General features: G+C 37.9%; 2 protein-coding genes across 6 annotated transcripts; one reads left to right on the top strand and one right to left on the bottom strand.

The window, feature by feature from the left end:
• The first annotated feature begins 1,979 nt into the window (after positions 1-1,979).
• LOC121051763 lies at positions 1,980-4,915 on the top strand. Of its 5 annotated transcripts, none has more exons than XR_005806852.1 (6): positions 1,980-2,415; positions 2,564-2,628; positions 2,783-2,936; positions 3,013-3,061; positions 3,714-3,844; positions 4,422-4,904. XR_005806852.1 is itself a non-coding variant. In XM_040515010.1 (5 exons), the coding sequence occupies exons 1-4, from the start codon at positions 2,324-2,326 to the stop codon at positions 3,791-3,793; spliced, it is 375 nt and encodes a 124-aa protein (XP_040370944.1). In that variant the 5' UTR covers positions 1,980-2,323; the 3' UTR covers positions 3,794-3,844; positions 4,635-4,915. The 5 variants fall into 5 exon arrangements, 3 of the variants coding, with proteins under 3 accessions (XP_040370944.1, XP_040370943.1, XP_040370942.1); XR_005806853.1 differs by having other exon boundaries at positions 2,564-2,639; XM_040515010.1 differs by lacking the exon at positions 2,564-2,628 and having other exon boundaries at positions 4,635-4,915.
• Positions 4,916-8,592: 3,677 nt separating this feature from the next.
• Positions 8,593-12,135, bottom strand: LOC112185801 (AP2-like ethylene-responsive transcription factor ANT). Its single transcript, XM_024324113.2, has 9 exons — positions 11,455-12,135; positions 10,647-11,352; positions 10,451-10,533; positions 10,259-10,267; positions 10,076-10,164; positions 9,898-9,971; positions 9,743-9,793; positions 9,575-9,651; positions 8,593-9,318 (listed from the first exon to the last, which is right to left on the bottom strand). The coding sequence occupies exons 1-9, from the start codon at positions 11,759-11,761 to the stop codon at positions 8,732-8,734; spliced, it is 1,983 nt and encodes a 660-aa protein (XP_024179881.1). The 5' UTR covers positions 11,762-12,135; the 3' UTR covers positions 8,593-8,731.
• Positions 12,136-12,854: the final 719 nt, after the last annotated feature.

Here is a 12,854-nt window from a genome sequence, read left to right as displayed (position 1 = left end):
GTCTGTTGCTAAAGTTAAACAACAACAACATTTGACTGTCATCTGATATCATATTTAACCACATATACTACCATTTTGTGTATATCTAAGCTACATTCAGACGACAGATATATTTTTGGTGACTGTCGTCTGAGTCATCTTCTGACGTCGGGCATTGACTGTCGTCTGAACACCAATCAGATATCAGCTTAATAGACGACAGATTTTCTTCATATCAGACGACAGTCAAAGTCTGTCGTCTGATGGGTTTGTTGGCATAGTGATATAATTTTGGTAGAAACTCATGACATTCGTCTCAAAATTAATTAGCATGCCTCCTCACGTGAAACCAGGGATGGAGCCACTACAAGGGCTATCTGGGCTGTAGCCCACGAGAAAAATTGGGCCAAAAACTGCCAAGTAGGGGTATAGCCCAAATAAAAAATAATAATAATAATGCTTTGCAATTGCTGCCTTGTTGGATTGCTGTTGTCGGTCCAACCGAGTTGAGATCGATTTTGATGCCACCTTCCAGAGTTCCAGGCTCTAGCCACTAAGCCATCTCCCTATTCAGAAGTTCAATCCGCCTGAGCTACCTCCTCTGCCACCTCCACTGCGGTTTGCATCTCTGGATTCTTTGCGATAGTGCGACTCTTGCTCCTTGAACTCTTGAAGGCTTCAAATCTTCAATCCATGAATCTCAGATTCTCAGGTAAACACTGTATACCCAATACCCATGCTGAACTACTGTCTTGCTGATGATGTTTGAATCGTGAATTCGTGATGTTTGGTGTTTAGGGTGAGGTTGTAATTGGGAATTGGGAATGGTCGAATGGGTTGATGAATGATGACTTGATGTTGATAATTGGGAATGGGTAATGGGTTGATGTCGATAATTGGGAATGGGTTGATGTTGAATACTTGAATTGTTTATAATTGAGACTGGGTTGAATCAGTTGATGAATGGTGATGTGGTGTTTGATAGATTCCAGATAATTGGGATTTTGGTGATGTTTTTTTTTTGGGCGAGGGTTGTTGATGATATTCGTAATGTTTGATAATTGATTTGTAGATAAATGATAATTTTTAGATTTTTCAAAAAATAAATTATGTGTCTGATACTCTGATTTGTGTCGACGGTTAGTTGAATCAAGAAAGTCAACATTCTTTTTTATGATTTATAAGTTGATTTGCCTTATTTTGACTCTGCCAGTTTCTACAGCAACAACAGAGAGAGCACACTATGCCAAAAAATGAATTAGATGACACATTTTCAACAACAGCGAAATTTTTAACTGTCGTCTGATTATATCATAAGACAACAAGAATTATTCTGTTGTCCAAATTTTTGATTCAGTCAACAATTATTACATTGCTGTTGTTCAATTGTCATTCAGACAATGATTATATTTTGATGTTGTCTGAGTGAGTTATTTAAAACAACAGTTATTACATGGACTTTTGTGCAATTACTATTCAGACAATTGTGGTATTTTGATGTTGTCTGACCAATCTAATTCAGACAATAGTTGTTTTTTGCTGCTTTATTATGTTGTGTAACTCTCTTTCAGACAATGGTTACAGACAACAGTTATCTATTGATATTTTACTGTTGTGCAATTTGTATTTAGACAATGGTTGAGTTTTAATGTTGTCTGACTGATTTTACTAAGACAACCGTTATTTAGTGCACTTTATTCTGTTGTGCAAGTCTCCTTTAGACAATGACTTCCTACAACAGTTATTTATTGATGTTTTAATCTGTTGTGTAACTGTATTTCAGACAATGACTATAAATTTATGTTGTCTGAGTTCCACACTTGGCCAAAACTCAAATTTATTGACTTCCTCTTTCAACTTTGCCCGCCCATTTTTTTTTACCAAAATTTAAACCGTTGGCTTTTCACAAAACTAATTTTTTAATTTGGGAAAGAAAAAATAGACGTTCAGATTCAACATCTCTCTCTTTTCTCTCGGAGGCCCAGCTCCCCACCTCTCTCTCTCTCTCTCTCTCTCTCTCTCTCACACACACACACACACACAAACGCCAGACCTTCAAGAAACCACCCATTTATTGATCGTGAACAAGAAACCGCAAAGAACGAAGAGTACCGCAACCTCAAGAAAGAGCTCCATCAATCCACAGAGCCTGATCCTCTTGCTCCTCAGATGCTCCCTCACTACCTCTATTTTTAGATCTTCGATCTGTCTCCTTAGCGCCTTCTCCTTCTCCTGAATCACAAAACCATCAACTCCGGTCATCAATTACAGAAACGGATCGAAAATCGGAGAAAGCGAGTTGAGCGAGTTACAGTACCGTGGTAGCGTCGCGGTGGTCGAGCGAATGGCGGACGACAGTTTAAGCCGAGAGAGAAGAAAAGCGACTTTGATCGAGCGAATTACGGTTCTCGATTGCAGAGCTTCGGCACGGCTAAGGTTAGGGTTTCGGCCTCCATTTCTCTCTCTCTCTCTCTCTCTCCTTCTTCTTCTTCCTCTCTCCTCCTCCTCCTCCTCCTCCTCCTCCCCAAGATCAAGAACTGATAAGCTGTCTCGCGATGCAAGGATCGGAAACTGTCTCGCGTAGGTCCACCAGCTGTCTCGTACATCACCAATCTCGCTCTCTCTGCGACCCCTTCCAAGTCGCCGATGGTAAAATTGTGGTGTGAAACAATGGATTTCTTTCTGTTGTTGGGTGTCTGATATATCAATTTGTTGATTGGAATGCTTGTATTTCTTCTGCTTTGTTTAAAGTTGTGGACTGTTTCGGTTCTTGTAACTAAAGATCAAATCTTTGTTTGATTAGATTGATGGAACACTATGTGGAAGACGCTAATGGCTTTGGTGGTGAGGAGGAGGAGTTCTCAGTTTTGAGTGGTGGGACCGTCTACATTGAGAGTATGAGTGGTCCTCTCGCCAATGTCGGTCTCTTCCAGTCTTCTATTCTCCAAGAGCTTCAGGTGAGTTTTGTTTTGTTCCGCATTGCTGGTTTTCTGATAGAGCCAATTACAAAGTTGTTTGATGTTGAACTTTCAGGGTTTGGAGCTGGAGTTGGCTTCAGGTTCATCGCAACTTATTCAAAGAGGTAGATTCTCGCCACCGCCTTTCATTCTCTTAGGTTCAAATTGAAATAGCATTTTTTTTTGTTTTGTTTTGCTTCGAATCGGGGTTGAGCTCAATCTTTGTTTAGTTGTTGAGAAACGGGAATATTTGGCTTAATGTTTCTTTTAATTAGGATTGGAAGATTAAGTCTCAATTGCTTTCAATTTTCAGTAATCATTCAGAAAGCTTCGATATTTTACTTGTGTATCTGTTTAATTTTGAAATGCCAATGAATACTGTTGAAGATGAAATTATGTATTTGATACCAATACTCGCAATACAAGATTATGAAATTGCATCAGTTTTGGTTAGTTAATGATTTGCTCAGTTTGGTATGATCTGATAATTTTGGTATGTTGTGTTTTGACTTGCGCTCAGTTTTGGTTAGTCAATGATATTACCCATCAATATGAACCTTTTCTAGCTACATGGGATGGCAACCCTACATTGATGATGTTTAGCTGCGTTTTAGTAGACTATATATTAATCATTGGTCTATCTTTTGGTTTGCATGTTTATGCTTATATGTAGAGTTTTAGCTTCAATGTGAACTAATCTCATCCAACAAACAATGAGTATCACATCCTTTTTTTTTTTTTTTTTTTCTCTCACGTATAACTTGCTTATTCTTGCAGGCTGTTCTCGTGCAAAAGAATATGGATCACTGAGGGTTCAGAGGCTATGTTCTGTCATTTATGAAACCAATATGGACTGATCTAGTTTTCTTTCCTTGTCGTTGTTTAGCATTGAAGAGCTAGAGAAGCCAGTAAGTTAAACTGTACCTTCGTATGTTTGAAATCTAATTTAGTAATATAACCTATTGATCATCTATTCAAGTACTTGTCTAACATATGAAGACATTCTATTGAAAGTAAGCATCTATTTCACCAAAGAAAGGGATTTTAGCCATTTTCATATTTCTGAAATTTCGACCCAGTCACTTTCTTTTGTCAAACTGTACTGATCTATTGGGAATTTGAGGTTGGCTTCTTCTAAAGTGTTTTAGTAGACATCTTAAAGAGTTATTTAGAACTAGAATCACCCAAAACGGAATTTTCTGGAATTAGTTATGAATTTCCAAAGTCAGAAGTCAGTCACAGAAATTTCTGATATCAGCTTTCAACTTCAGCCAAAAGGCAGAGCCCTATAACCCTTTGATTCAAACTCGTAAAAGTGAAAGAGAAGAGGAGATGGGCATTAGATCTGTATGGTTCTTAAACTTGCTTGTTCAGAACACTTCACTTGATACATTATTGCCTTTGTTCAAATTTTAAACCTGATACACCATTGAATATGGTTTAAGAGCTTAATTAGTGAGTAAATTCTGTGTTTTGTCAAGTTAGGTACCAGCTTTTATGAGGTTTCAGAGCCTTCTTCAGTGTACAGTCAAAGACAAATGACACTAAAAAGAAAGAGTACAAGGAAGCAAAATGATGTACCATTTAGTTGCCCTTTTTCTGTATTGCAATATTGAAATCAATGTTATATATGGTACTTAATGAGTTTGCTCTATTCGTGTTTTCAGATTTGGTCAATAACCTTGGTGCCATTGCAAGGTCTAGCACCAAGGAATTCATGGAAGTTTAGGCTGCTGGAGCTGATGTTAGCATGACTAGTCAGTTTGGTGTCGGGTTCTACTTTGGATATATTGTTGCTGAGAAGGAAGAGGAAGGAAAGGTATAGAGTTCGGAAGTTGATGAAGACAAGGAAATGGACTAGTACAATATGTTTCTGGCCTTGATGTTTTTGGGCTTTATGTTTAGGTAGGGTTAGTATGTTAATGTTGGGGTGATGATGGAATGAATTGTTTTTGAATGTTTAATCAATGGATATGTTTAATCAATGGATTATTACTCTACATGAAGTTGTATGTGAATGCATATGGCTAAGGTCTGTAATTAGACATATTCAAGGAAGTTGTAGTTTGAAGTCTACCACGGATGAACCTACATGCATTTATGAGAATAATGCAGCTTGTATTAAACAAATGAAGTTAGGTTTCATCAAGGGCGACAACACCAAGCACATATCGCCTAAGTTCTTTTATAATCAGCAACAACAATTGCTTCTAAAGATTGAAGTGAATCAAATCCGATCAGAGGATAATGTAGCGGACTTATTCACTAAGTCGTTACGTAAATCCACCTTCGAGAAACATGTGAAGAGCATCAGATTGAGAAAGTTATCCGAACTCCCATGATTGTAGCAATCAGGGGGAGATATCGACATCAGGGGGAGTTATGATGTCTACATGTTCAATCTCAAAGAGTAGAGGACGTGTTGTACTCTTTTTCTCCTCCTCGAGCGTATTTTTGTCCCACAGGGTTTTTCACTCGAGCAAGGTTTTTAACGAGGCAACGGATGAAGCGTCACCACCAAATTTGAGCGGCACAAGGGGGAGTGTTGAAGGAAAATCGAGTCTTGTGTGCCTAATCAAACTAGGAGTAGTAATAGGAGAGAAGGTTCTAGAATTCATAATCCTACTCGGATTAGTATTCCTTGTAACATTAGAACATGTACTTTGTAATCCCTATATATAGGGCTTCTATTCTCAATAATATGATTACAATTCTCTCTACAATCTCTCTCGAATTATCTCATACTTAAACACCTAGCAAGTCGAATACACAACTTAAGTTGGTTTAGTAAATCATGCTCTCGATATGATCGGATGCTTAACACGTAAAATATTTAGCATCTTAAATACCAATTAGCAATGGTCTACGTCGATTAGGTTGAAAAGCTTAAATTTCCAATGCGAAACTTGATATCTAAGAAAACTTTTCAATGAGATTTTGTTGATGACCAAAACTTTTGTTCATATTACACTTTGAGCATCACCAAGACACACGAAACTTTCCATGTTTGCAACCAGGCGTACGTTAATATATAAAGCCATTATTTTCAGCTATATCGATCGGAAAAGTAAAAGCTAAAACTCACCCTTGATATATCCTAGTTTGAACTCGTTTTTCAAAAGTTTCTAACTATCATGCCATGTAATTTATAGTATAGTAATCTCATTTTTCTAGTTTTTAGATTCTTACTCAAATGCAGCAAGGCAAGAGTTGTTGCATATGAGCAAGAGACAGTTGGAGAGCGCAATGACCCTTTGATTCGCACTAATAATATGGATTCTGCTTTGGTAGAATCTAGTGTTCATCAAGCTAAATTCTGTTGGGGTGATTGGAAAATGAGAAACCCTTTGGCCGTGGGTTGAGATAAGTCATTTGTGTTCCTAGTTTGATGAGGGTGAAGCAACTCTGAAAGATGAGAATCCTCTTAAGTTCCTCCCAAAGCCTCAAAATAAAAAATGGAAGACCAAAAGAGTTCCCGAGACCCATACCCTACCCGCAATCGGACACTTGTTGTGCGTCTTAATCTTCGATTCAATCGGCTTTGTTTAATCTTACATATGTTTTGGTTGCCTTTTGGTTTTGAAAAAAAAAAAAATATCATTTTTACTTGGTCAAATTTTCACTTCAAGTGATTTTCACTTGGTCTAGTACTAGGAGCCAATTTTCATTTCAAGTCATTTTGTCACGTATAAAAAACCATGAAAAAGAATTCCAAAGACGCTCCTCCATTGCCGTACACCTTTCTGTAAATAAGGACTACAATTATTCCTCCACTTTTGCAATCTTTAATTTCCACGTCCGGCCAGTTGTTCATTTCATTCCTTTTGACCCTGCATGCTATTCTCTCTTTATGTTCTTTTTCCCTATTTGTTTTAGATCAGCTAGCTGTATCTATCTGTTTATTTTTCCTCTTCGTTCTCATGCATGCCTGTTCTTTTCTCTGTACTTGTTTCTTTCTCTTGCTGATATTGATTTTGAGCCCACTTTTCTCGAGCACTCCTACTCCCTTTTACCCTTTAAGAATATATGAACTAAGATGCTTCCCCTAGATCAAAAGCCATCGATCACAATCCAAATGATCGTATCATTAATTTCACAAGGAGAGTTTACCTTTTTCCAGTTTTCTGCACAAGAAATAAAGCAGTTTTCTTTTTCATGTCAAAATAGGCGTGCCCTTATTATGGGTCGTTAAGATCTTACTTTAGTTGTTTAAGATCCTTTCACAAGTTCATAGTCATCCAACTCACCGACGTGAAATTCACATGTACGTAATCCACTGATATTGAATTGAAATGACTCTTAAACAGCAACAATCTACCCTAATCACTATATTCTTAATTTGTTTCCTGTTCTTTTTCAGGCAAAAGTTTTAATCTATCTCGCAAGAAAAATAGAAAGATTAATGATTGCTTTGATGCTAACAACAATGACTATAGCTGCAATCTAGAGAGCTATGGATTTGTATCTCGATTCAGTAGTATCAGTAATGTTGCGTATTGCTATACAAATAAGATTTTTGGCATCTTCACTCATTTTTTGAAGAGTTTTGAGATTATTACTCTAAATTTATATATAAGTTGTCTATGGAGTAAGATTTTAACGAGGCCACTTTTATTGTCTTCGCCACCATTTTCTTTTGCTTTGCAAGGTCGACCGTTTGGTTGAGGCTCCATCTTTAGCTATTTTGTGTTGGTTTGTGGAGCCAACTTTCTCCGTTTGTATTAGTTTCAGGCAGCGGACCTAGTTAGTGGGTTTTAACTTTTGTTTAGACACTATCTAGAGGATGGAGTATACTTCTACTGCCGTTGTCACGTTGTGTATACTACCTATTTTGTACTCTTATTTATCTCGTCATGAATACAATTGATACTTTTTACTAAAAAAAAAAAAAATTGTGTATGTGTCATATATATTATGTTACCCAATTCAAGTGACAGATGATTTATCTTGTAGTACATTGATAAAGTGATCATCTAACATAGAGTTATCACAAATAAGCATGTTATTCAATGCAAGCAAATCCAGTTCTACCGTTTTGCCATTACTTCAAACCAAAGTAACCTCTTCAAATGTGAACCTAGCTATCAGAAAAGGATGGTATGATTATGGTGAATGATAACTCATTATTCACACGAAGTGACAACTTCTACCACCACACGTACGTGTGAAGATATTTGGGATTCATTGTTGTGGTAGCCAACAATAGGACATGGGATTGCTTTTTATGCCGGCATGATTAGGTTTCACAGTGCACAAGTGTGAGTGGGATTAGAAAGAAACAACTTTAAGGTTTTCCAACAAGAGGGAATTTGATCAATTCCAGAATACCAGACAAACTCCCCGTATTGTCCATTGTAATCATTAACAGACCCCTAAAGTTTTGATCTTGGAAATCCTATTCCACCTTCAACCCTCTTTTCTTTGAATTATGAGCAAGGAATCTCTCATCTCTGTTACCTTTGAAGAAAGCTCAGGCAAAAAGGAGATCAAGTAATGATGGTGTCAAAACCTAAAGCATGAAAAACAGAAACTGAGCTGGTCCTGTACTTACACAAAGCAATAAAGCTGGTAGCAAATTATGAATGCCATACCAAATAAAAATCATAAATTAGCTTCAAAATCTTATCCTCTTCAATGCTTTCGTTCCCTTCCTCAAATTTCTTTCAAGATTTTGATTAGACAAGATAGGCTAAAATTAAACATTGATTAGTGGAGTTTTCTTTCACATTGTTCACAAAAGGTCTTCAAGACCATCATTAAAAACTACATGAACTCTTGAAACTCCTACTAGCCGATCAAGCATCAGTCCAGGCAGCAAAAATCGGCATGTGAGGGAGGGATAGACCTGGCCTGGATTGGACTGCTGGGATCCAAGAACTGACCGTATTATTAGTACCGGAACTTGAGAAGAACTTAGAAGCAGTTGGAGGCATTCCAAAGAAACTTGGTTGGCTTGACTTGTCAGGGCTGCCTTCTCTTGAGCTGCTCAAGCTTGTCACCAACGAAGAGGTGTTAGACAAGTGAGTAGTAGTCCCCATTGTTGCGGATTCTTCTGCTCGATGATCTGCTTGAATCACATTTTGATGATCAACTACTTGCTGGGAAGACTGAAAGAGCTGCATCATTTTCCATTCCTCAACTTCATTGGTGTCCTTAACTGCGACAGTAATGCTTTGTTCACCATTGCTGATTTGGTTAGTAGCCTCCTCACTTGGTCGAGGCAGCACCTTGTTTCGCTTGGCATTGTCTCCAGCAAGAAGGGTATTGCTTGCCATGATTCGATCCACATCGTACCTTGTTATGTCAAAGTTGGTCACAGCATTCAGTCCTCGAAATTTTATGGCCGCAATGTCATAAGCCTCAGCAGCTTCCTCTTGTGTGCCTAAAATTACAGATTAAAGATAACTATTTAGCATTTGGAGTAAAAACTCGGGAAAAGTGGGCAGTAAATGTAAATTAACCTTAGTTCCAAGACACATTGACCAATAAAGGGTACAAACATTACAGAGAGATGAGAGCACCTCAAAGAATCGCTTTTACCCTCATAAACCACACACTTCAATTTATTGGCTACAATGTAATAGTAATAATGACATGGTTTTCAGTCTTTTATAAAGTCAAGTTCTAAAGTGACTCACTGAATGTCCCAAGGTAAAGATCCTTATTCCCAGCAACCCTTCCAATCCGAGCTTGCCATCTTCCATGTTGATGATGTCTGCTACACAGATAAACACAGTTAGAGATTTTAGAGATTTATTATGTTTTCTTTGAGACATTTAAAATTTCATATGAGTAGCTTTTAAGACCTTGTCACTCCTCTGTACATTGATGCCCCCCTTGAGAATCCACTGCTTTTCCTGTGGAATATATTTATTATAAGTTAAACTAGAAATACACACCATTACTCCACTAATCAGTTAGTCAGCATCAACAAAAGGAAATATTTCACTTTCACATTTACCTTCTTAAGTGAGCAACATATTCTTGTCTACTCATGTTCTTCATTTCCTCGAGCTCTTTTTGGTAATTTTCCAACTGCCAAATCAGCATCACAGTTGTATTAAGTAACCAAACAAAGATATATAGGCCTAGTCCTGTTAACGGATTGAGAATAATTCAAAAGAGAACAGAATTATTACTGGGAAATTGATGTGAGTAGATGGTCCCCAATACTTAAGAGCTGCTAGATCATAGGCTCTTGCAGCTTTTTGTTCCATATCATAACCTCCTAACAAATATAAATCTTGGAATGATTAGATAAAAATAACAATATTGTAGGACAGTTTTAAAATGATTAACCAGATTGAAAATAAATGGCTTACCCAGGTAAACTAAGATTCATCATTTGATTGGCATCCACAGCCAAGCAAGTAAAACCCCAAACAATCAGGCAAAAAATCAGTAACATATAGTAATGGGCTGGTCAAAAAGCAAAATGAGACCAAGAAAAATGCACATTCATTCAAACTAAAACATCATTTTGAATTTGAATATAGCTGGATTGCTCCACCAACCTTGTCTTCCTTTCCTGCTCTGACCTTCTTTCTTGCAACTGTTGTCCCATAAATGAGCTTCATATCTACCAGTCCATCTATGCCTGCTTATCAAAATCCATAAATCAAAATCAGAACACTGAAGAAACAGAGAAAACCGAGTTTGCTAATTAAGAGCTTCGTACTTGAATAGTGTAAAAAACAGTGAAGGACTAACCTTGTGACTCCTCTATACTGAGAAGTTCTCTGCCCAAATGTATCCAGAGACTTCCTATGAACAATTTGCTTTTGCTCCACTTTTTCAGGCCCTCTTTTCTTGGAAGAATCCATGGCGACTACACAATCCGTATTAGTAGTCAAAGTGGGTGAGATTTGCTGTGAACCAGTAACACAGCTTGATTGAGAGCCAGGGCTCATTGACAAGCTCAAACACTGTAAATCCCCGTAAGGCATTGACCCAATAGACCCTGCAGATTCGGCACCATTGTCACCCATGCACCCAATCATGTTCTGCTCCAACACCCCTTGATTATTATTAGCTGAGAAATTTCTGGGAACCCAGTTCTTCATATCAGAAATGCTGTGATTAAGTGACCCCATACTTGGGTTTTGGACATTGTTGTAATGCTCAATCTGGGCTTGCTGCTTCTGATGATCCTCAAACATCATTTCATGGGTTTTTAGGCCAGAGTAGTAGGACGAGAAATGTTGCTGTTGGGACTCATGTTCTTGGTTGAGCAAGTTTTGGCTGTTGTTGTTTGGCTCATGGTGATGATGATGGGTTGGGATTTGTTGGTAAAACATGCTGTCTAAGCTTAGAGCTTCTCTGTCATTGTTGTCATAGTGGTTATGGGTCCCCATGGTTGCACCACCAAAGAAGTCCTCTAGTTTTGGAGTTGAACTTGAACTACTAGTTCCCATTCCTTGATATAAAATATAAAAAAAGTCAAGAACTTTACCAAAACCTACAAAGAAATTAAGACAATGTAGAAGTGGAAGTAGCTAGAAGTTTGATTTGAGCTAACCTTGAGGATGATGAGACCTGTTGAGAGCTTCCATTATGCAAAGAGAACCATCAGACTTTATTGGCATCATGGGCAAAGCAGAGTACAAGCCAGTGTGATCTCCTTGATCAACTCCATAGTATATTCCATAGTTAAAGTGAGGTGGGGAGTTGAAAAAAGCATTTGGAATAGAAGGAGAAGAGGACTGAGAAATTTGGTGGTGAGGGTCTGAAGGAGGATGAGGAACATCCATTTTCATGTTAGGGGAGAGAGAAAAATCCAACCAGTTATTGCTACTGTTGGTGTTATCATTACTCATGGATTTCATGGTCTCTCAAGGTTTTGAGTAGAAGCAGAGATATTGTTGGGGTTGAGACACTCACTCAATCATTGGGGTACATATAAGCTAATCATAATACTCTCAACATTTCCTTGCATTGTTTTGGTACTACTGGTTTTGCTTGCTTTGCTTGCTCTCTCCTCTCCCTTCTCTCTCTATGTTTGAAACTGGGTTTTTTTGTTTGCTAGCTGCAGAAGTACTGATTGGTCCAAGTCTAATACTCATCCAAAACAAATCCCAACTCCTGCAACTGAATCTATGCTAGCTTCTCTCTCTGAAAAGATATATATTTAAAGAGAACAATACAAGTTCCTTTAAACTAACAAAAAGAATGAGTTGTTCCAGGCAAGCAATGCTGGGTATCGCTCCCTCATTCTATAGGCATCTCTGTGATGTGAGAAAGTCCTTTTCTTTTTACCTTTAATTTTTGCTTTTGTTTTTTTGGTATTATTATTTCTTTTTTCTTCTATCAGAGGGATTGAGACCTCATTTTCTCATGTGGGTAAACACTGCAGATTCAATACTGGTGCCTAGAAAAACCCAGCAGTTACTCACTAGTCACAGGTCACAGGTCACAGGTCACAAGTCACAACCAAAACCAGTACGTAATTCTTTTTTTTTTTTTCAGAATTTATTGACTAATTGGTTTAGTGGGTGAAGCATTATTAATGGTACTGGGTTCTCGTTTAAATGGTTTCTCAGGCTTTTGAATTTTCAGGTTTCACGGGCAAGACAAACTGTCCCTCCAGTCACTTCATCACAGTATAAGATAACAGTAGGCTGCTGCCTCTGCTCTGCTTTGCTTTGCTTCTGTAGTAGTACTGGACCTACTTGTACTACTAACACTGCTCCATAGCTAAGATAGGGTAGGCTACTACAAGATTTGCAGGGTATCAAGTATTAGATTTGATGTATATGCAACCAATATATGGCCTTGGAGTGTAACACAATGCTCTAACGACGCCGTCTTGAGCAGACTAGCTTTGACTGACTGGGTTGGCTTGGCTTGGCCTTCAAGTACCCTCTGATCTTTTTCTTGGAAAACTTTCACATTGTTCACAAGGTCAATGCATTTTTCTCC

This window comes from Rosa chinensis, chromosome 2, assembly GCF_002994745.2.
Source record: "Rosa chinensis cultivar Old Blush chromosome 2, RchiOBHm-V2, whole genome shotgun sequence".
Taxonomy (NCBI): Eukaryota; Viridiplantae; Streptophyta; class Magnoliopsida; order Rosales; family Rosaceae; genus Rosa; species Rosa chinensis.
This window is presented reverse-complemented; position numbering and strand designations above follow the sequence as displayed.

Bases quoted from the DNA above. Each gene is read 5' to 3' on its own strand.
- LOC121051763 (XM_040515010.1), top strand. From the start codon at position 2,324: ATGGCGGACGACAGTTTAAGCCGAGAGAGAAGAAAAGCGACTTTGATC. The intron at 2,937-3,012 runs GTGAGTTTTGTT...TTGAACTTTCAG, and splicing joins CTATTCTCCAAGAGCTTCAG to GGTTTGGAGCTGGAGTTGGC. The intron at 3,062-3,713 runs GTAGATTCTCGC...TTATTCTTGCAG, and splicing joins ATCGCAACTTATTCAAAGAG to GCTGTTCTCGTGCAAAAGAA.
- LOC112185801 (XM_024324113.2), bottom strand. From the start codon at position 11,761: ATGAAATCCATGAGTAATGATAACACCAACAGTAGCAATAACTGGTTG. The intron at 11,353-11,454 runs GTTAGCTCAAAT...TTTTATATCAAG, and splicing joins CAGGTCTCATCATCCTCAAG to GAATGGGAACTAGTAGTTCA. The intron at 9,972-10,075 runs GTAATAATTCTG...CTGATTTGGCAG, and splicing joins CTACTCACATCAATTTCCCA to TTGGAAAATTACCAAAAAGA.